General features: G+C 42.6%; 1 protein-coding gene across 7 annotated transcripts in view; it reads left to right on the forward strand.

Moving 5' to 3' along the window:
- The window catches only part of TNIK (TRAF2 and NCK interacting kinase), a 361,554-nt gene that overhangs the window by 336,859 nt on the left and 6,376 nt on the right, over positions 1–18,319 (forward strand). For 4 of the 7 annotated variants that reach the window (XM_010947772.3, XM_074367887.1, XM_074367888.1 and 1 more), the window contains 9 exons: positions 266–430; positions 2,511–2,622; positions 3,468–3,638; positions 5,310–5,453; positions 8,966–9,100; positions 12,154–12,254; positions 14,448–14,597; positions 16,351–16,510; positions 16,760–16,899. In XM_010947772.3, the coding sequence (XP_010946074.2) occupies positions 266–430; positions 2,511–2,622; positions 3,468–3,638; positions 5,310–5,453; positions 8,966–9,100; positions 12,154–12,254; positions 14,448–14,597; positions 16,351–16,510; positions 16,760–16,899 (1,278 nt within the window). Of the gene's footprint in view, positions 1–265; positions 431–2,510; positions 2,623–2,877; positions 2,965–3,467; positions 3,639–5,309; positions 5,454–8,965; positions 9,101–12,153; positions 12,255–14,447; positions 14,598–16,350; positions 16,511–16,759; positions 16,900–18,319 lie in introns of all 7 variants that reach the window. The other 3 variants (XM_074367884.1, XM_074367886.1, XM_074367889.1) reach the window with 2 other exon arrangements.

Genomic DNA, 18,319 nt, shown 5'->3' on the forward strand with positions numbered 1-18,319 from the left:
TTCCCACAGGGAGCCCCCACATCCTGTGTGACCCCTGACGCCCCTCATGCAGGAGCATCAGGCCCCAGGGTCAATCCACATACTAAACACCGGCAAAGCATAACTTTTTTCTTATTTTCTTAGATAAAATAGAAATTTGAGTATCTTCCCACACCCCAGCGGGATGATTTGGAGGCCACTGCGCCTGTGCTGTGCGAGGGGTGACATCACTCTGTGGTCCCTGCCCTCCCTCTCTAACGGCCAGCCCTGTGTTGTGCCCCCTCAGACGTCTGGAGAGAAGAAGCGATCTGGCCACAGTGACAGCAATGGCTTCGCCGGCCACATCAACCTGCCGGACCTGGTGCAGCAGAGCCATTCTCCTGCTGGGACCCCAACTGAGGGCCTGGGGCGCGTCTCCACCCACGCCCAGGAGATGGACTCCGGGACTGAAGTAGGTGCTGCGTAACAGCCACAGCGGCTTTGCTCTCCCTCAGGGGGTCTGAAACCCTGATTTTTTCGAGAATGAGGCTCTGCTAAACTCCCAGAAAAGTGTTTGGTTGGGTTCTATTATATACATACATATGCATATACTCAGATGGAGGGTATCCTGGAAGCAGAGCCGTGATGAGTTCTCAGGCACCATCTGGACCGATACCTGTTTTTACAGGTGAGACTGCTGAGGTTCAGAGAGGTTAAGTGCCTTGCCCAAGGCACATAGCTTATTGTGACAGAGCTGGGACCAGAACTGGGACCTCCTGTCTCCCAGGCCCGTGATGGAAACTTCAGCCTACAGAGATTCCAAGGCCAATAGTTGAAGTTCCCATTTACATTAATTTAGTCAAATTAAGTTTGACTTCAGATGAAATGAGGTTGAAATGATTTGTTTATGAAAAATAAAAATAAATAGATATGTTCTCAAAATGCTCATCTCCCTAAACTTCAGACCATACTAGAAGGGGAGAAATGGAGTATTCTCTTTCTTGCATAGGAAAGAGTCCGGGAAGAAATGCCCAAATAAACACAATCTGTTAGGCAGTGCTCATAGGTGTCATTGACCGAGCTTGACTGGTCAGATGAGTTCATGGTGCTTGGTCATGTTTCATGAATAGTCCTGTGAATCACACTTAGGCCCTCCATGTATTTATAAAGCATGTATTATAAAACACTGCTGTTTTTAATGTTGTCCACAGACTGAATTTTTATGATGTACCCTTTGGATTCTAAAGTTATAGAACAGATGAGCTTTGTTTGCCTGAAAGAAAAGAACACAGAGCATCCTATTACAGCTTCGTGCATTGTGGGCAGGGTTTTCTTCTGTCTGACCACCTCCGTGGGTACCAAGGTGCGGTCAGACCCTGTTTAAAATTCTGTTGCCTCGCCGGCTCTAAGTGAGAGCGTTAGCACTTGCCGCACCTCCTTCACCGACTTCTAAAGATCAAAGGAGAGAATGTACGTGAAAGTGCTGTGTTTGGGAACATCCTACCTTGTGGAGGATGAAATGGTTTTGGTTTCATATGTAGAAGGGGAAATCTGGAATTAAATCAAATTGGACCTTTGTAGTTTTCTCCTTACGTGTTTAGGGGTCTTGGGATATTGGTTTTATTTTTAATAAAAACCTTAAAAAATTAAAACTAAAAACTTAAAGACACCCCCGTCCCCAAAAAAAAGATGCTTCTTATGTTGAGTGCGGAACTGTCTGTGATATTAAAAGGACTGGGGTATAGGGGAAGGAATGGAGATGACAGACAAAGTCGGCAGAAGGTTACTGAAGCTCCTTTGGGAAAACTCAAATAGGGCATATCGTGACATGAAGCCCTGGTAGTTTTCTGTTCACTTTAGTTGTGACTTCGTGTCTTAATGGTGCTGTCCAAGCCCTTGGGATTACTTTCTAAGTAAGCCCTCGAGTTACATTGCCCGCAAGCCTAGGGTCTTCATGAAGCTCCCAAACAGGGCCTAGAAGTCTAAGTGTCCTTTTAAGGAGACTGTTACAGGAAGGAAACACTTCCAATCTCTGGATGAAATTGTTCCTAAATTACAGATTTTGAGGCTTCTTGAGACAACACCAATCCACCTGCTTCACCAGGCCAGTGTGGAAGGACCCGGAGGCCTCAGGAGGAAGCCTTTGGTTGATCGTGTGTTCAGGATGAAGCACTGCTGTGTAGGCATGCTTACTGAGTTTATTGGCAGTTGTGTCCACTTTTCTTAAAACCATTTGGTCAACATGAGATTGCCTTTACTTCAGGGGAGAGAGAGGCTCTGTCACCACAGCCATCTTACCAGATATTAAGGTGCCACATATGGCCCACCATGTAATTTGCTCACTGCAGCTCCTGCAGTCTGATGCTTAATGAAGCCCTGCAAAGACACAGTGGTTGGTGAGAAACCTTGCCAGAAGAACCTGGAGAAAGACACACGCTTTGACTTGGGGTTTAGAGTCTCTGATCGTTTTAAAGCTCAAAGTATCGTTAGCATTGTTTGCTGCTGCGGTATTTATCTGGCTGCTTTTCTTAATCTTCTTGCTTATTGATTAGTATGGCATGGGGAGCAGCACCAAAGCCTCCTTCACCCCCTTTGTGGACCCCAGAGTGTACCAGACGTCTCCCACTGATGAAGATGAGGAAGACGAGGAATCATCAGCTGCGGGTAAGCTGGAAGGCCCCGCTGCTATGGGAGCAGCTTGGCTGTCCCGGTAATACGATGAAACTGTATCATTAGTTCAGTAGTTAAGCCACTAACTGCTTAGGCCCTGTCTTAAAGGGAAGACTTACTATTATTATTATTATTATTATTATTATTATTATTATTATTATTATTATTATTATTATTATTATTATTAGTTTTATAGGATTCCTCAAACAATTTCTATTTTTTTCGTCTCTTTTATTTTGATTCTGGTAGGAACCCAGAGGTATCCAGGGGCCCTAGGAAAAGCTGTTCCTCAGAGATCTCCAAACTCATCACATATTTCTCAAAAGCAATTCCTGGGTACAATGCTGTGCACGCAGTAGATAGTTAATAAACGCGTGTTGAGTTGTGTTGAGTTCTCGGTGTGTGCGTCCCACTGCGAAGGTCTGGCTATTTTAGAGGAGTCTTGCTTTCTAGAATTCTGCAACTCACTAATCATCAGACTCATCTTAGGCCATTTGTCAATTGATAATATGGGATTTCAAAAAGTAAATCTTTTCATGCATATATTACAAGGGATGGGGATGGTCTATTGAATTTTATGTGATAAATATTAATTCCCTAAACTACCCAGGTAGCGTCTATAAGCCTGTTTTACTAATGGATAAAATACTGCTTTTCTGAATGGCTTATACTTTATTCTACTAAAAAAGTATAATATATTTATAATTTCAAGTTTCCTTGCTTTTACTATAATGCAACACTAAACAAGGAGAAATCATAATGTTTTAAAGTCCCTTCTCCGTATCTCCACTGGTTATATTTTAAGATGCCACTGACTTCTCTGATTCTTTTTCTCAAAGCTCTGTTTACTAGCGAACTTCTTAGGCAAGAACAGGCCAAACTCAATGAAGCAAGAAAGATTTCAGTGGTAAACGTAAACCCAACCAACATTCGGCCTCATAGCGACACACCAGAAATCAGAAAATACAAGAAGCGATTCAACTCTGAAATACTTTGTGCGGCCCTGTGGGGTAAGTTGGTGCTTTTTACCACTCATTAGTGAAGTGACCCTCAAACATGAAAGCATGTGGATCTTACCTTCAGAAGAGTGCTGATGGAATCGTGGGTGTCAGAGCCCCGACTTGGGACTGTCGTAGCCTCAGGAGAGATCAAGAGCAATTTTACATGTAGAAAGAACTGACCCCTTGTACCCGGGATAACAAAATGAGATGCAGAATGACCTTGTCACATAACAGTTATGGGCTCAAGCCAACAACGGAACTAGCTACCACGTAACACACATCCACCGTGTGCCCAGCACTGGGCGATGTGCCCACATTCTGTCCCTGGGATCCACACAACACTCCGCAAGGGGAATAATGGTGTCACCTCCATGTCCCAGCTGAAAAAACAGCCTGGAATATTTTAGTGAATTGCCAAAAGCCATGCCAGTGATAGTAGCAAGGTAAAACTTAAAGGACAGCAAATGATGGGCCTTCTCTTTTAGTTCAAAACATCAACCTGCAGTTCTTGTGAAGAAGATCTGCAGGCTTTAACTGACCTCAGACTCAGTATAGGTGTGATGAGATTCTATCAAAATCCTGGTCTGTGTTATCATAAACATCACATACTGATCAAGGAAAGACACAGCCCATCTGTACCCATCCAGAATTGTAGGCCTGGTTTGGGGCACCACAATCATATAAGGGCAAAAGCATTTGAGATGTTAGCAGGGGCGAGCATAAGCCTAGAAACCATCTCATGGGAGATGTGGTTGAACATGTGGTTGACACATGTGGTTTCAATGAACATGTGGTTGAAAGACACATGAACATGTGGTGGAAGGAGCAGGCATTAATTTTACTTAGAAGATAGATGTGCAATAAGCAAGAGAAGTTGAAAAAGTTACCTGTTCGTGAATATAGGCCATTGCACCGTAGATGGCCCCACGGGTGTGCAGGTCTGTGTGCTTGTTGGGCGTGGGGGGTGTTCATTTGCCTAGGGGTGAATTTTCAGGATTGTAGCCATTCAGGCCACTTAGTTACCCGAGTTTTTGTAATAGGAATTACTACGCGAGAGATGGGCTGGACTAGAGTTAGTGCCTGAGAAGTCCCTTACAGTCAATACTTCTATGACTCTCGGGTTATTAATACCTTCACTTGAATTGGCTTATCATCTCCCTAACAAAGAGCAGAACCTTGGGTGTGAGATGTAAATTAAGCTTTGGTGTGAGAAGTGGAAGGGATTTTCTGCCAGTAGGATACGGAATGGGGCCCTCTATTATATGTCAGAGGTGAATAGGATAGACATCACTGCATGAATCGGGAAAGGCTGAACCTCGAGATGGGATTTATGGGGAGAGCCAAGGAGGATGGGGATTACAGGAAAGGAACACAGGCAGATTGCGCCAGCATCACAGCTGTGCCTAAGGCTCCTCTTGAGAAGAACTCTATTCTAGGTAGTAAATGGCTACATGTAATGAACGCTGCTACCACTTTATAAAAGAAAACTAATTTCATTACCAGAGGGACAGTGATTTAATTACTGTCTCCCAGCCTCTCCTTCTACACTCCCTACTGAAGTACCTACTTGTCTATTAGTTTATATTTACAGGGCACAGTTTCTTAGGTTTTACAGGGACCCCAGATGCAGAAGAGTAAAGCCCGTAAGAGTCCGTCTTGGGGTGCTTTTTAAATTTGCAGGTGTAAACCTCCTAGTGGGAACCGAAAATGGCCTGATGCTTTTGGACCGAAGTGGGCAAGGCAAAGTTTATAATCTGATCAACCGGAGGCGATTTCAGCAGATGGATGTGCTAGAGGGACTGAATGTTCTCGTGACAATATCAGGTATGGGGCTAGGATGACGGAGCCCCCTGGGTCGGGGTGGGAAGGCAATCACCTCCCTTCTGAAGGACCAGGAAGCTCCGCCCTTCCCAGCTAACACATGGCACGATGACTTGTGGCCAAGCAGCCAGAGTGACATCACCCACAGTTTGTAACTCTAGAGATTCTGGCTTTCTTTCAAAGGGAAGTCGCTCACCTCTGCAGGAGATCTAAATCAGAGGCAGACCACAGTGACTGTGTACTAATGGGCCTTTACCCTCTGCTGGGGCTCAGACTCAGCAGGGGTCTTTTGCAGGGGTCTGCACTCCACTCATTGCCATCTCCTCTCAGATGGAGACTGTAAAAATGTAGTATCTGCAAATCTCGAACTCCCAATTCATTCCTTCCCACCTAATGACTAAATATAAAATAGATGAACAGCAAGTTTCTACTGTACAGCACAGGGAACTATATTCAATATCTACCTATAAAGAAAACGAATCTTAAAAGAAATACATGTATGTATGTGTATGACTGAATCACTATGCTGTACACCAGAAATTGACACAGCATTATGAACTGACTATTCTTCAATAAAAGAGAATGCAAATTTAAAAAATAAATGAAATAAGGTGGGGGGAATGTAGGCTTCTGGGAGTGAGACATTTTGTAAGCAGAAATTTCCCTGGTCTCTTTCCTTCTAAGAACTGCTCTAGCTTTAATGTCTCACTGACATTTTAGCAAGTGCAGCTAGCCCATCGGGTGATGGAGTCTGCAGGGAGATTTGAATGTAGGAATCATTACTGCTACACTCTGCAGCTTTCTGGTTCCCAAAAAGTGCTTATAAAAAAGATAAAGGGGAAAGTGAAGGCCTTAACTACTGACGAATTGAAAATGTAACCTGAAGGAGTCTATTTTCATTGAAAGTTTTTTCTTTTGGATGGTGTTTGAAAGAGTTTAGTAAATAACACCCGCCTTTTCCCCTTCCATCCCATCCAGTATGAACCCGACTGTATCACCACACGTTAGAGCCACCTGAGGAGATGGGGAAACCCAGGATGCACCCTGACCAGCGGGTTGGATCTCTGGGAGTGTGGCCCAGGTCCCAGAAGCGTTCATCGCTCCTGGGCTTCCCCCGTGCAGCCAAGTTTGAGAACCAGCCATTGTTTCACAGAGAGAAACATAGGGCTGCTCCTGGCTTGAACCTTGAGTAAAATTTACCTCTTCAGCTGTACTCTATTTTGAGAAAATATCTTCATATGACACCATTGCCTGAAAAAATATACACAGCCTGAAAGTTGAGAGTTATGTTTTATTGAGCAGACTTTCTAAGGACTCGAGCCCGGGAGGCCGCTTAGATTGCTGTAAGAGACTACTCCAATGAGGCAGGGGAGGAGCCAGGACTATAGGAATTTTGCCACAAAGATCAGATAGTTGCAACATCAAAAGATTACTGTCAATTAAAGAAAACCAGATGTCTCAGGTTAAGGAATTTATTGCTTTTCTATGTATGGAAAGGTGCAAAAGTCTGGCTCTTTGAAATTGTTCCTTTGATGTGCACCCAGCTGTCTAGGGCCAGTATCCTGTTCTTTCCCATCCTGAGTCCCCTCAGGGGACACTGTTGAGGGCGGCTGCAGAGGCCAGGGAGCCTGCTTGTCTTCATCCAGACTGCTCACCGTTGGGGGCAGCAGCAGTAGCTGATGACTTGATGGCCACAGCATCCTTTGTTTACTTATTGGGCCAGCAACATTTTTCATTCACAACCCTACAATTCCCCGTTTCTTTTACCTTTCCACTGAATGCTCAGAGTTTCATCTTTGTGTGTGTGTGTGTGTGTGTGTGGTGCAGAAACCCATCCAAGAGCGAACCATCATCTCTTTTTTTGATTATTGAAGTATAGTTGATTTACAAAGTTGTGTTAGTTTCTGGTGTACAGCACAGTGATTGATTCAGCTCTCTATATATTCTTTTTCATTATAGGTTATTACAAGCTATTGAATATAGTTCCCTGTGCTATACAGTAGGACTTTGTTGTTTATCTATTTTATATATAGTAGTTTGTATCTGCTAATCCCAAATTCCTAATTTATCCCCAACCCTCAATTTCCCCTTTGGTAACCATAAGTTTGTTTTCTGTATCTGTGAGTCTGTTTGTCAACCAAGTAAATTCTTCTTGTGTTATCATTTGAGTTTAATTCACTGTAGTCCTTTATTCTGGCTAATTGCTTTCTTGATTGCTATACCACCAAATCAAATTTAAAACCATACATCTGCCAGCCACCTACCAAAAGTGGACATGATATTCATGTTCAGGCTTCATTATGTTTTTAGTGACACATCCCCATTCTCAAAAGTGGAACCGTTTCCTGTTGTCAGGAGGCACACAGGTAGGGAAAGAAGAAAATAAAAATAGGAGCCAAGGCTCTCCACTGCCCTCGGATCTGCTCTGGCACAGAGAGGAAGAAGCATGGGCCCTCCTGTCCACCCTCTTAGGGTCGATGCCTGTGCAAGGCTTTCGGTTACAAAAAAACAGCAATAACTGCACAGTGGTTCTCTTAATTTAAGTTGTAAATGCACTTTCCTGTCAAATCCAGTGTGCAATTCTTTAATGAATTCTTTTCTTCTGGTATATACCACATCTGCAAGATATAAAATATTTTTTGATGCCTACGAGAAATCAAAGGAAAATAAGTACCCGTGAAGTATAACCCACAGGCCTAAACTTCTGATCACATAGGAAAAGCCACGCCAAGGGACGACCCTTATCTGGTACTCAGGCAATCTCAGATAGTGTATTTAACTTTGCTCCTTGTGAACTCAGTGTGTTTAAGATCTTTTCTTATCATACTAAGAATTCTTTACTCCAGGATCACTGTACCATCATTTATCAAAGGAAACTTTTAAGCTTTTTTCCAAGTATACATCTTTTTCTGCTTTCTTATTTTTGTCTGGTACTCCTTTCAGTGATCTCAGCACCATAAACGTGTCCAGGGTTTATTTTCTGAGCCCAGATTGCCTTCGTTGACCTTGTTTCTCTCATCTCCTTAATAAAATTCCTTTTTTTGTTGTTAGATAAAATCAAACCACTAAACTATTGCTAACACTTAAGTATGCTAAAATGTCCAGGTATCAACGATCCTTCATGTAATTAGAACGAGAATATTTTCGCTGGAACACTGGTCAACCATTCCATTACAGAATTTGCTTTTACTGAATTCAGCAGACACTGCCTTTTGCACTGTGAGGAGATCGTAAGAGGAGCTTGCTCAAGTAAGAAACCAGAAGATGAAGACAAATTATAAAATGGTTATTTGACCAAAACACTTGGACCTGTTTTAATCAGATGTCCTAGCAGAGACAATACATTGATGATGCTGGAGACACTGGTTATTGTGTATACACACACACACACACACACACACACACACACACAACTGTAAATAAAAATAAATTGATAAAATAAAATGGAGATGGGAGAGGATTGAGAGGAAAAGCTGTCTCAGGGCCTTCACATTAAAGCTCTATTATTTCAACAGGAAAGAAGAATAAGCTACGAGTTTACTATCTTTCATGGTTAAGAAACAGAATTCTACACAATGACCCGGAAGTAGAAAAGAAACAAGGCTGGATCACCGTTGGGGACTTGGAAGGCTGTATTCATTACAAAGTTGGTAAGTCTCAAGACACAGAATTGTTCACTCAAACCAAATTATTCAGTTAAGTTTCACTCAGCGTTTTTCCATCAGACGTTGATGATGCATTTGTGACCAGTTTAAGACACTGCTAGAACCTTAAATATACTTGCATTATTTCTGAAAAAGTCAGATTGATGAAGTGCAAAGAGTGCATCCAGAATGAAGTCCAGTTTGAACTCCTCCTTCCCAAAGACCCATGAAACTGGCAGTGAAGGAATAAAAGTGTCATAAGCCCACAAGGACAGAGGGACCAGGAGAAGAGAAACCAGCAAACAAGAAATGTCAGCAAAACTGAACAAGGCTAGATGACTGGGAACAGACCTAACTGACCAGGAAACACTGAATTCTGAGTCTGCAGTCAGGAAAGTCATCAAAGTCAATCAAATCACTGAACAGAACCCAGAAAGGCCCCAGGTGTACCTGAGGTTGAGGTGGAGGGTTGGACTGAAAATGAGAAGATTGTTAGAAAGCTGATGAACAGCAAATCCTCCAGAACCCAGTCAGGCAGCCACCCTCCCCGACTGCAACACTAGATGAAAGGTTGGCACAGCCAGTCTGGTGGTGGGGGATACATTTATGAGGGCACATTAATACACACGCACACACACACGCACACACCTCCTTTCCCTGTTTAGCTCCCAAAATGTTGGCAGCCATGCTTATACTCCTAAACAGGAGATTGTAAGATTGCCTTTGGAGAGGCTAAATGGCCAGAAAGAAAAGATGTTCAGGTACTAATATTTGAAATTCCATGATAAAAGCACCTACCCACCTTAAAGTGAAGCCCAGCAGTCGGTAAGCCCACTTAGACCAGACAGTGGTGACATCCACTAGTAGGAAGGAAACTTAAACACAAAGAAGGGACTTTAGAGGAAACAAGGATAATGAAGAGTGGAGTAAAAAATTTTAAAAGAAACTATAAAAACTCCAGAGGGATTAGAAATACCATTTCCATAAAAGAAGAAAAGGAGTTACTTAAAAAAAAAAAAGATGGAACAAGATTGGAGGAGGTCATTCAGAGACCAAGAAAAAAATCTTGGAAATTAAAATATATTGACAGGAATAAAAAATGTAATAGAAGGGCTGGAGGATAAAGATAAGAAATGTCCTAAACAAAAGAAAAAGGAGAGGGAAGTTAAGAAAGTAAAAGTTTCAGTCCAAGTGGTTCAAAATCTAAATTACATGAGTTTTAGGGGGGAAAAAATTAAGAAATGGAAGGAGAAGAAAGTAACAAGGAAAGAATATAAGATATGTTTCTAGAACTAAGACCTCAAAATCTCAAATTAAAAGATTCGCTGAGTGCCTGGTATAGAGAATGAAAACAGACTCACAAGTGGGCATTGCAACATGATATTTCAGTACCCAGGAAATGAGAAGGTTCTTAAAGCTTCCAAATTATAAATAAATAAATAGTGTACATGAAATAGACCCAGAATTAGATGTTCTGAGAGTTATAGCAACACTGAAAGATTAGAAAACAATGGAACAAGGCTATAAAAATTCTGAAGAAAAAAAAATTTCGTTTAGTATTTTATAACCTATCTGTATTAGCTGGGGTTCTCTAGAGAAACAGATCCAATAGATGTGTGTGTGCGTGCGCGCATGTGTGTGTAGAGAAATTAGTCCAAGCAGGGTAGGACAATGGAGGGTTCCAGAAGACGTACCTCCAAGAAAAATAAAATGTTACTAATAGATTACCTGCCATGTTTGACTGTAATGAAGGCATTTACAACACTAACAGAAAGTTGACCTGTGCTTAAAGATAGATACACAGAAAAAAGGAAGTGAAAAAAAATTGAGAAAACAAGAAAGGAAATATAATGATGGTATAATGGAAATATAATGATTACTGGTCATCTGTGACCAGTAATCATTTAAGCACAGGGTATTGACTTAACCACAAATTTTAAATATAACTATACTGGAGGCGTGGGGGAGGGAGAAACATGTATGTTTGAGAGAGAACTAGAGAGAGGAGATGGTTATGAGAGACTAGATCTTCCTCATACTACGAAGTCAGTAGATAATATCCACAACTGAAAAAAATTTTAAATAACGTTATTAGCATGTCAGTTAGAAATATAGAAATAAATTGCTGAGGAAGTGATTGAAAGTATATTAAGGACAGAATATATAAACAGGAGAGATGTGCTACAGAAAAAGAGCTCAGAGAGCAAGAATTTGGTCAGTTATCCTGGGCTGCGTAATTTCGTTAGGACACAGAATATTTGGTTTGTTCAAACATTCTATGGAGATAAAGACTGGCATGGGTACTGTCTTAGTCTATTCAAGCTGCTATAACAGAATGCCACCGACTGGGTGGCATAAACAACAGGCATCTATTTCTCCCAGTCCTAGAGCCTGGGAAGTCCAAGTTCAGGGTGCCAGCAGACTCGGGGTCTGGGGAGGGCACACTTCCTGGTGCAGAGACAGCTGTCTTTTTGCTACAACCTTCCATGTCAGCGAGGGAGAGGGATCTCTCTAGGGTCTCCTTTTAAAGGTGCCAGCCCCTTTTAAATTCCTAATAACTGCAAGTCAAATTTGAATAGTAAGCAAACAACAGCCATTATGTGTCTCCCTATTTGTTGATTTTTCTACCACCTTGCTACACCAGCTCTCAGCTACTCATATGTGGGGGAACATAAAAGCCAGGCAAGGACACATGAAGGATATTTGTACAGATTCTCCTTACAATGAATAATTCACATCTAGATCTAGTGGTTAAAAGCAGTCCTAAGCCAGTTGTATCTTTAGATGAAGAGCCTTCAATATGAAGCGAAAGGTCCCCGGTATCCTGCAGACCAAGTGCACTAAAGGAAGTTAAATCTGTAGCTATGAGAACATCCCCCACCAGAGCATCACCCTCATTTAGGGTGATGTATATGTATCATAGTTTGCACTATAATATATATTATAGATTCAGTGTCAACCACTATATATAAATGTATTTATATAGTGGTTTACACATTCATTAATACAAAAACTTACATAAATTAGTACACTTATAATTCATAATTTTTCCATTACAGTTAAATATGAAAGGATCAAATTCTTGGTGATTGCCTTAAAGAATGCTGTGGAGATATATGCCTGGGCTCCGAAACCATACCATAAGTTCATGGCATTTAAGGTAAGCAGACATGTGATCACCTAACAAGGGCTTGTTTTCTTCAGTTTAGGTCCCCACCAGTTAGTAGTGGCCGGTCTTGCACATAGACTCGTACCAATTTTCCTCGTGCCAATTTTCCTGTATACAATAAACCTCTTAAAAGTGTAGGAACTCTTATCTGTTATTCTAGAAGTAAAGACTAAGTGTGAGTAAATGCTATTAAATTGGCCAAATTAAAATTTGGGTACCATCTCCTCCGTTTCAGGTCTGTGCATCACCATCTCTAAGTGGCATTTAGTGTTGAAATGGTTACTGGGCAAAGCATTAATTATGATATTAGCCACCTCACTAAGGCACTCTCTGATATTTCTTCTGAAAAAGGCAGAGCAAACAGCAGCACTGAATCTCGAGGTTGAACTGAGTGTCTTAATTTTTTAATCCTCTTAAGCCTTTTGAGGTAAAGTCCCTAACACTTACTTGATGCTCATATATTCAAATTGCTATTGGACTTCTCTGAAATGCAGACTGAAAGTCGGCACATGTGGAAATGGCCTAGGTTCTCTGCATCCTTTCATTTTGATCGCTTTTTCCTTTTTCATCTTGTCTAAGTCTGCACCCACCGTGGCTGGCTTGATCACTCATGAGATTCAGCAGAAGTAGGATGGGGATATGCTGGCCCTGTTGACTCCAGCTCTTGAAAGCTGACTCCCAGACGCCAGCAGGACCAGGACTGACAGGCACTCTGATGTTTTCAGAGCTGCACGGTCAATCCAGAGCCAGTGTCAATTTATCTTCTGTTCATTCTTCCCCTCTGCCTACGTCTCTCTCTCTTTATAGCTTCTTGGCCCTCACTTTTTCTCTCCATCTTATGACTGTCATCTTTCTCTGACCCTTTATGTATTCTTTCTTGGCACATATGCCACGTGAGTGCAGACGCTGCCTTGGGAACATCATGAGCCCCTCTTCAGGGCTGTCACCCCCACTTCTGTCTTACTCCCTTCATGCAAGGAGCGCATCTGTGATGGGCTCAGGAAGGTAGATTCATCAGTGGAAACAGGCCTCCCCTCCCTAGCCCCACTTTATGGAGAGAAATTTTGGAGTGCACTGGGTTAGTAATAACACTTAAAGGGTGACTCCTGACAGCTAAAGTGGTGCTGCTGTCCTGCCAGAATCTCTCTTCGCAAAAGCTCTTCAATCAGGATCCCATTTCCACTCCGGTCCCAAAGTTTCCTGCTGTCAGTTGACTTGCCAAAGTGCACGATCGAGTGCAAAATGCCGTGTTCAGCAAACCAGGCTTGGCCTGGAAAGAGCAAAGAGCAAAGACAAGGACTTGAACAGGAAACGCTGGAGCCGGCAGAGATCAAGCCCTCCTGTGTGACAAGACCCTCCCACATGTGAGAATTACGTTAGCAAAAGATGAGGAGGGAAGGGTCTGTTAGGGGTCATGGCATTACAGCCAACGCACTGTGGTTTCACGATTCTCCCCCAGACTACAAGGCCCAGTGCAGATAGAATGTAGATTAGATAATGGCAGAGGGAAACAGAGGAACGCTTGATAGCTAGTTGGGGCTTAGGGTCCAGATTCTAACACACAGAACCTGGATAAACATAGCTGCAGCTCTTTTGACCTTTCTAGTTAAACCCAGCCAGGCAGCATAAACCATGCGTCTTGAGGAGTACCACTCCAACCCTTCTCTGTCACCCAAATCCAAGTCTCAGATCTCGACATTAAGTTTAGAGAAAGTGCCAGTGTGGTGCACACCCACTCCCTGAAGGACAGTCGGAACCAGAGCATGCCTGTTAATCCTGAACCGGCTTAGCACAGGGCTGGCCCGGCTGCCCACCCAGGCTGTTTCTGGAAAGGTAGGAGCCATGCATGGGCCTGGCTGTCACTTGGGAAGGACAGGGGCCAGAGAGGTGACTTCTTGAGGAAACGGCCTGAAATAGACAGGAAATTACAGCGGCATCCAGGCAGCAAGTCTGTAAACCAACTTCTCTGCCCTGGAGGACAAAGGGTAGAGAAAGGGGCACGAATGGATTCTAGACTCTTCCTCCGAGAGCCAGAATATGAATAGCCCTAAAAGGGAAAGAAAGATTTCCTAGTTTTCAATTTAAGAAAATCAGACATTAACTTCCACAGGAAATAGCTAAAGGAAAAATGTGTTAAGATAACTTCTTTGAATGACATGGACACTCATGGGATGGTTTTTAAAGTCTTTTGCAGATCTCCAGCATAAGCCACTGCTTGTTGATCTCACAGTAGAAGAAGGTCAGAGATTAAAGGTTATTTTTGGTTCACACACTGGTTTCCATGTTATTGATGTTGATTCAGGAAACTCTTATGATATCTACATACCATCTCACGTAAGTTCCTGGATGCAGACTGGCAAGGCTCTCTGCAACAACCTGCATGTGCAAAGACATTTGTTTTTGCACATTTTTAGTGGAAGTCATGCTAACTTTTACCAACCAGTAAAGCAGATGGACTTTTGGCCTTCACTAAATAGGTGATGCTTTTAAGAAATAAGACATGTGACTCTGACTAATTTTTATGACTGCTTAAAACTGGGTAACACATAATGGCAATTATTTGACATTTACTGGACATGCTGTCTCATTGGATTTTATATTAAAATACGTTTGATGTTTTTCCTTAAAGGGCATAAGCCAGAGTATAATAGGTGAGCACCTATTTTCAGTTTTTGAAGTTTCCCATTTTATGTGGGAGAAGGCCAGTGGTCCTTTTTCTGCTATTGTTGTTCCGCTCTTTAACTTGAGGAAAGTGTCCTGTGGTGGAATCAGGCACCCTGAGCACATGCTTTGGCTCTAGCGTGTATTCGTTTTGCAGTAATGGACACATTAGGCAGCCTCTGTAACTCTCAGCTTTGACATCTGTATATTGGGGATGAAAGGACCTATCCCATAGAGTTACCAGAAGCATTAAATGAGGTAATGCATCTAAAGTACGTGGCACAGGGCCCTGCGAATTGTAGTATTAATATTACTATACTGACACTGCCTAAAACGTGACTTTTAAAGGAGAATGCTGCACGTGGTTTGACGTAGTAGGATGATGCCGTGTGAAGTGTGTTTCCTGTATGTAATCCCAGGACTAACCTACAGTAGAAACCTTTTGTCAATGAAGTATGAGGCCTAAACCTGTTGCTGTTGGTCTTTTGAGAGTTTAAAGACTTTACTCCAAAGAAACACAGCAGTTGAAAAAAGTTGTTTCAGTGTGTGACACACCCGTCATTCACTAGCTTTTCATGCGTGTGTGTACATGCACACGGGCCTCAGCGCCTGTGCTTCTGGCAGGGGCCCTGGGCCATCGCCATGATCATCCTCCATCGCCCACTTCTGTCCACCAAGCACCCGTTGGTCTGCCATGAGGTTCTTAACCAGGGGATCACAGCAACATGTCTCTTTTCCTAGAACAAGTCAATCCACACTTATTTCAATAGTGTCATTTTCTTTTTAATGAGTGGTCATTTTAAATTTTTTTTTCTAAATAAGCCATTAATTTGGTTTATCTTGTTATGTAGGTACCCAGATAAACAACCTGTGTCAAATGTTCATAGCCTGTTTGGGTCCCACATTTGGGCCCCATCTAGGCCGTCTCCAGCACACTCAGCTGGCTTGGATTCTCCTCATCTTTTTTGGAGTAGATAGAAAATGTGAGATTTTCAGTGTCCATGAAAATGTGCTCAAATCCTAGTTCTACGACCAAATACTAGTGCAGCTTTGCTCAAGTTACGTAACGCCTCCGAGGTGCAGTTGCCTCATCTGTAGGCAAAAATATCTGGCCTGGGCGGCTGTTTGAAGGCCTTGAAGTTCTCTGTGTAAAGGGCTGGTGCTCGGCACAGAGCAGGGGCCCGCAGTGGTGCTTGTTGCTTTTAGGAACAGGTAACTTGGGTTATCCACCTAGTGCCAAAGCTTGGATTTACCAGGGTATTTGACAGGTCAGTGGTTAAATTAAGCAAAGCAAAATGTCAGTCCCTAGCATGCAGATGGAAAAAGGACAAGGAAAACTCTTTTTTGCAATTCTTAGAGATTAATAGTCAAGATACTGTCTTATTTTTTTTAAAAGAATAATGCCTGGCCTCTTTTTGTCTTCTAGATTCAGGGCAATATCACTCCTCATGCCATTGTCATCTTGCCTAAAACAGATGGAATGGAAATGCTCGTTTGCTATGAGGATGAGGGGGTGTATGTAAACACCTACGGCCGGATAACTAAGGATGTGGTGCTCCAATGGGGAGAAATGCCCACGTCTGTGGGTAGGTTAACCATTCCTTATCTCCTTCAGCAGTTACACCCCCCAAATGAAACGAAAGTCAAGAAATGTGAAACAACCATTTGATTCCACAAAAAAAAAAAAAAAAAAGTCTGTGAATAACACTTGTAAGACTTGCTTTGTCTGTTTATCTCAAGTCGTTTGTCATTTTTGTGGTTAAGATGTGAACAGATGCTGTGAGTTATTGCCCATCTAATGTTTTTAATGCAGTTTTGGAAATTCCTTTTGACAGCCTACATTCATTCCAATCAGATAATGGGCTGGGGCGAGAAAGCTATTGAGATCCGGTCAGTGGAAACAGGACATTTGGATGGAGTATTTATGCATAAGCGAGCTCAAAGGTTAAAGTTTCTATGTGAAAGAAATGATAAGGTAAATCCGTTTCAACATTTGCATTAGTGTTTGCATTTTAAGAGACCACCAGGTACCTGTGAAACCTTCATTTTCCTTTATACTGATTTGAATCACATCTGTGTTAAACAATCAATATTTTCTTGAAATGGCATTATTTGGTTTGATTCATGTGAACCCTCAAAATATATTATTCACATATCAAAAAAGACAAAAAAAATCTAAAAATTTCCTGTAAGCTCTTAGTAACTTTTGTGGCTGCTAGGCCTTAAGATGACTCAGCAGATACCCCAAATTCACCGAAGCACTTAGAGGGGTTGGCTCGCCATTAATCATCTCACAGTGGGTCAACTTTATACTCTGCTTTTAGACTTGTCACCAAATCACTATTGGGACCTAACCCATCACATTATATTCAACTTTAAGTGTAAAACATTCGACATGTAGAAATACAAACTTTTTTAAGATGTCACCCATTCCTTAAGGAATGCGCAATCACAAACTCAACTAGTGCCATGTCCTGTGTCATTCCAGCCATGTTTCTTCTGAGGTGTCACAGGGGGACTGTTTTCCAGTGACATTGGCGGTGTCCATCTGGCATGATCAGTCACCCAGAAGGGTATTCCACGGCAGTGCTGCTTCTCCCTTGCCCTCCCTGTAGATGAACCCAGAGTTCTTAGTAGCTCAGCTATACTACATTTGTGAATCATCCTTTGTGACTACGGCCAACTTAGAAATGCTGTCCCCAAAACAGCAGATAGAAGCATCTATAGAAAAGACTGTGATGGGGTGGACAGATAGACATCTCTTGGCCCACTCCCATTCCCCAGAAGCCAGGCTGATCTCAGTCTGACCCTAGAGTAGCCAGCTCCTCCTGTGACCTGGTGTGGCCTGGTGTGGTCTGGTGTGTTCTGGGTGGATAACAGCTGGGGGTGGCAAGGATGGTTCCAGAGCCTTATCGGAGTATGCCAGAACACAGACCTGACCCTTAGTAAAACTCTCCACGGATCATAAGGCTAGGCGTGATCTGGGCATGGACTCCCAGACTCCAGTTCATTGAAGACCCACCTCAGAAAGTCCATTCCAAGCCATGCCCACACCTGCAGGAGCAGGCTGGGACCACACCAGTGTCTGGGGACTAGTATCCTGAGCCAGGACTCAGAACCTGGAGAGAACAGTGGCCCTCTCTTTCCCTCACTGTGTTTCCATGGGTCTTCTGTGCGTCCCCATTTTGATTCATTGACCCTAGCAGTAGCTTTACTTACAAATGTAGCATTAGCAGAATGACAAGCATTTCCATGGAACTTCCTAAGAAGTTGTTGGGAGAGACAGCATTCTTCTGAAGAAGTTGTGGAAATGAAGTAGCAGAGACTTTTCACTAGTGACAAAAGTAAATGCCTTGGAGCAAAGTTTGGTGTTGGCTGACTGAAGGACTAGGCCG

This window comes from Camelus bactrianus, chromosome 1 (assembly GCF_048773025.1).
Source record: "Camelus bactrianus isolate YW-2024 breed Bactrian camel chromosome 1, ASM4877302v1, whole genome shotgun sequence".
NCBI classification, from domain to species: domain Eukaryota; kingdom Metazoa; phylum Chordata; class Mammalia; order Artiodactyla; family Camelidae; genus Camelus; species Camelus bactrianus.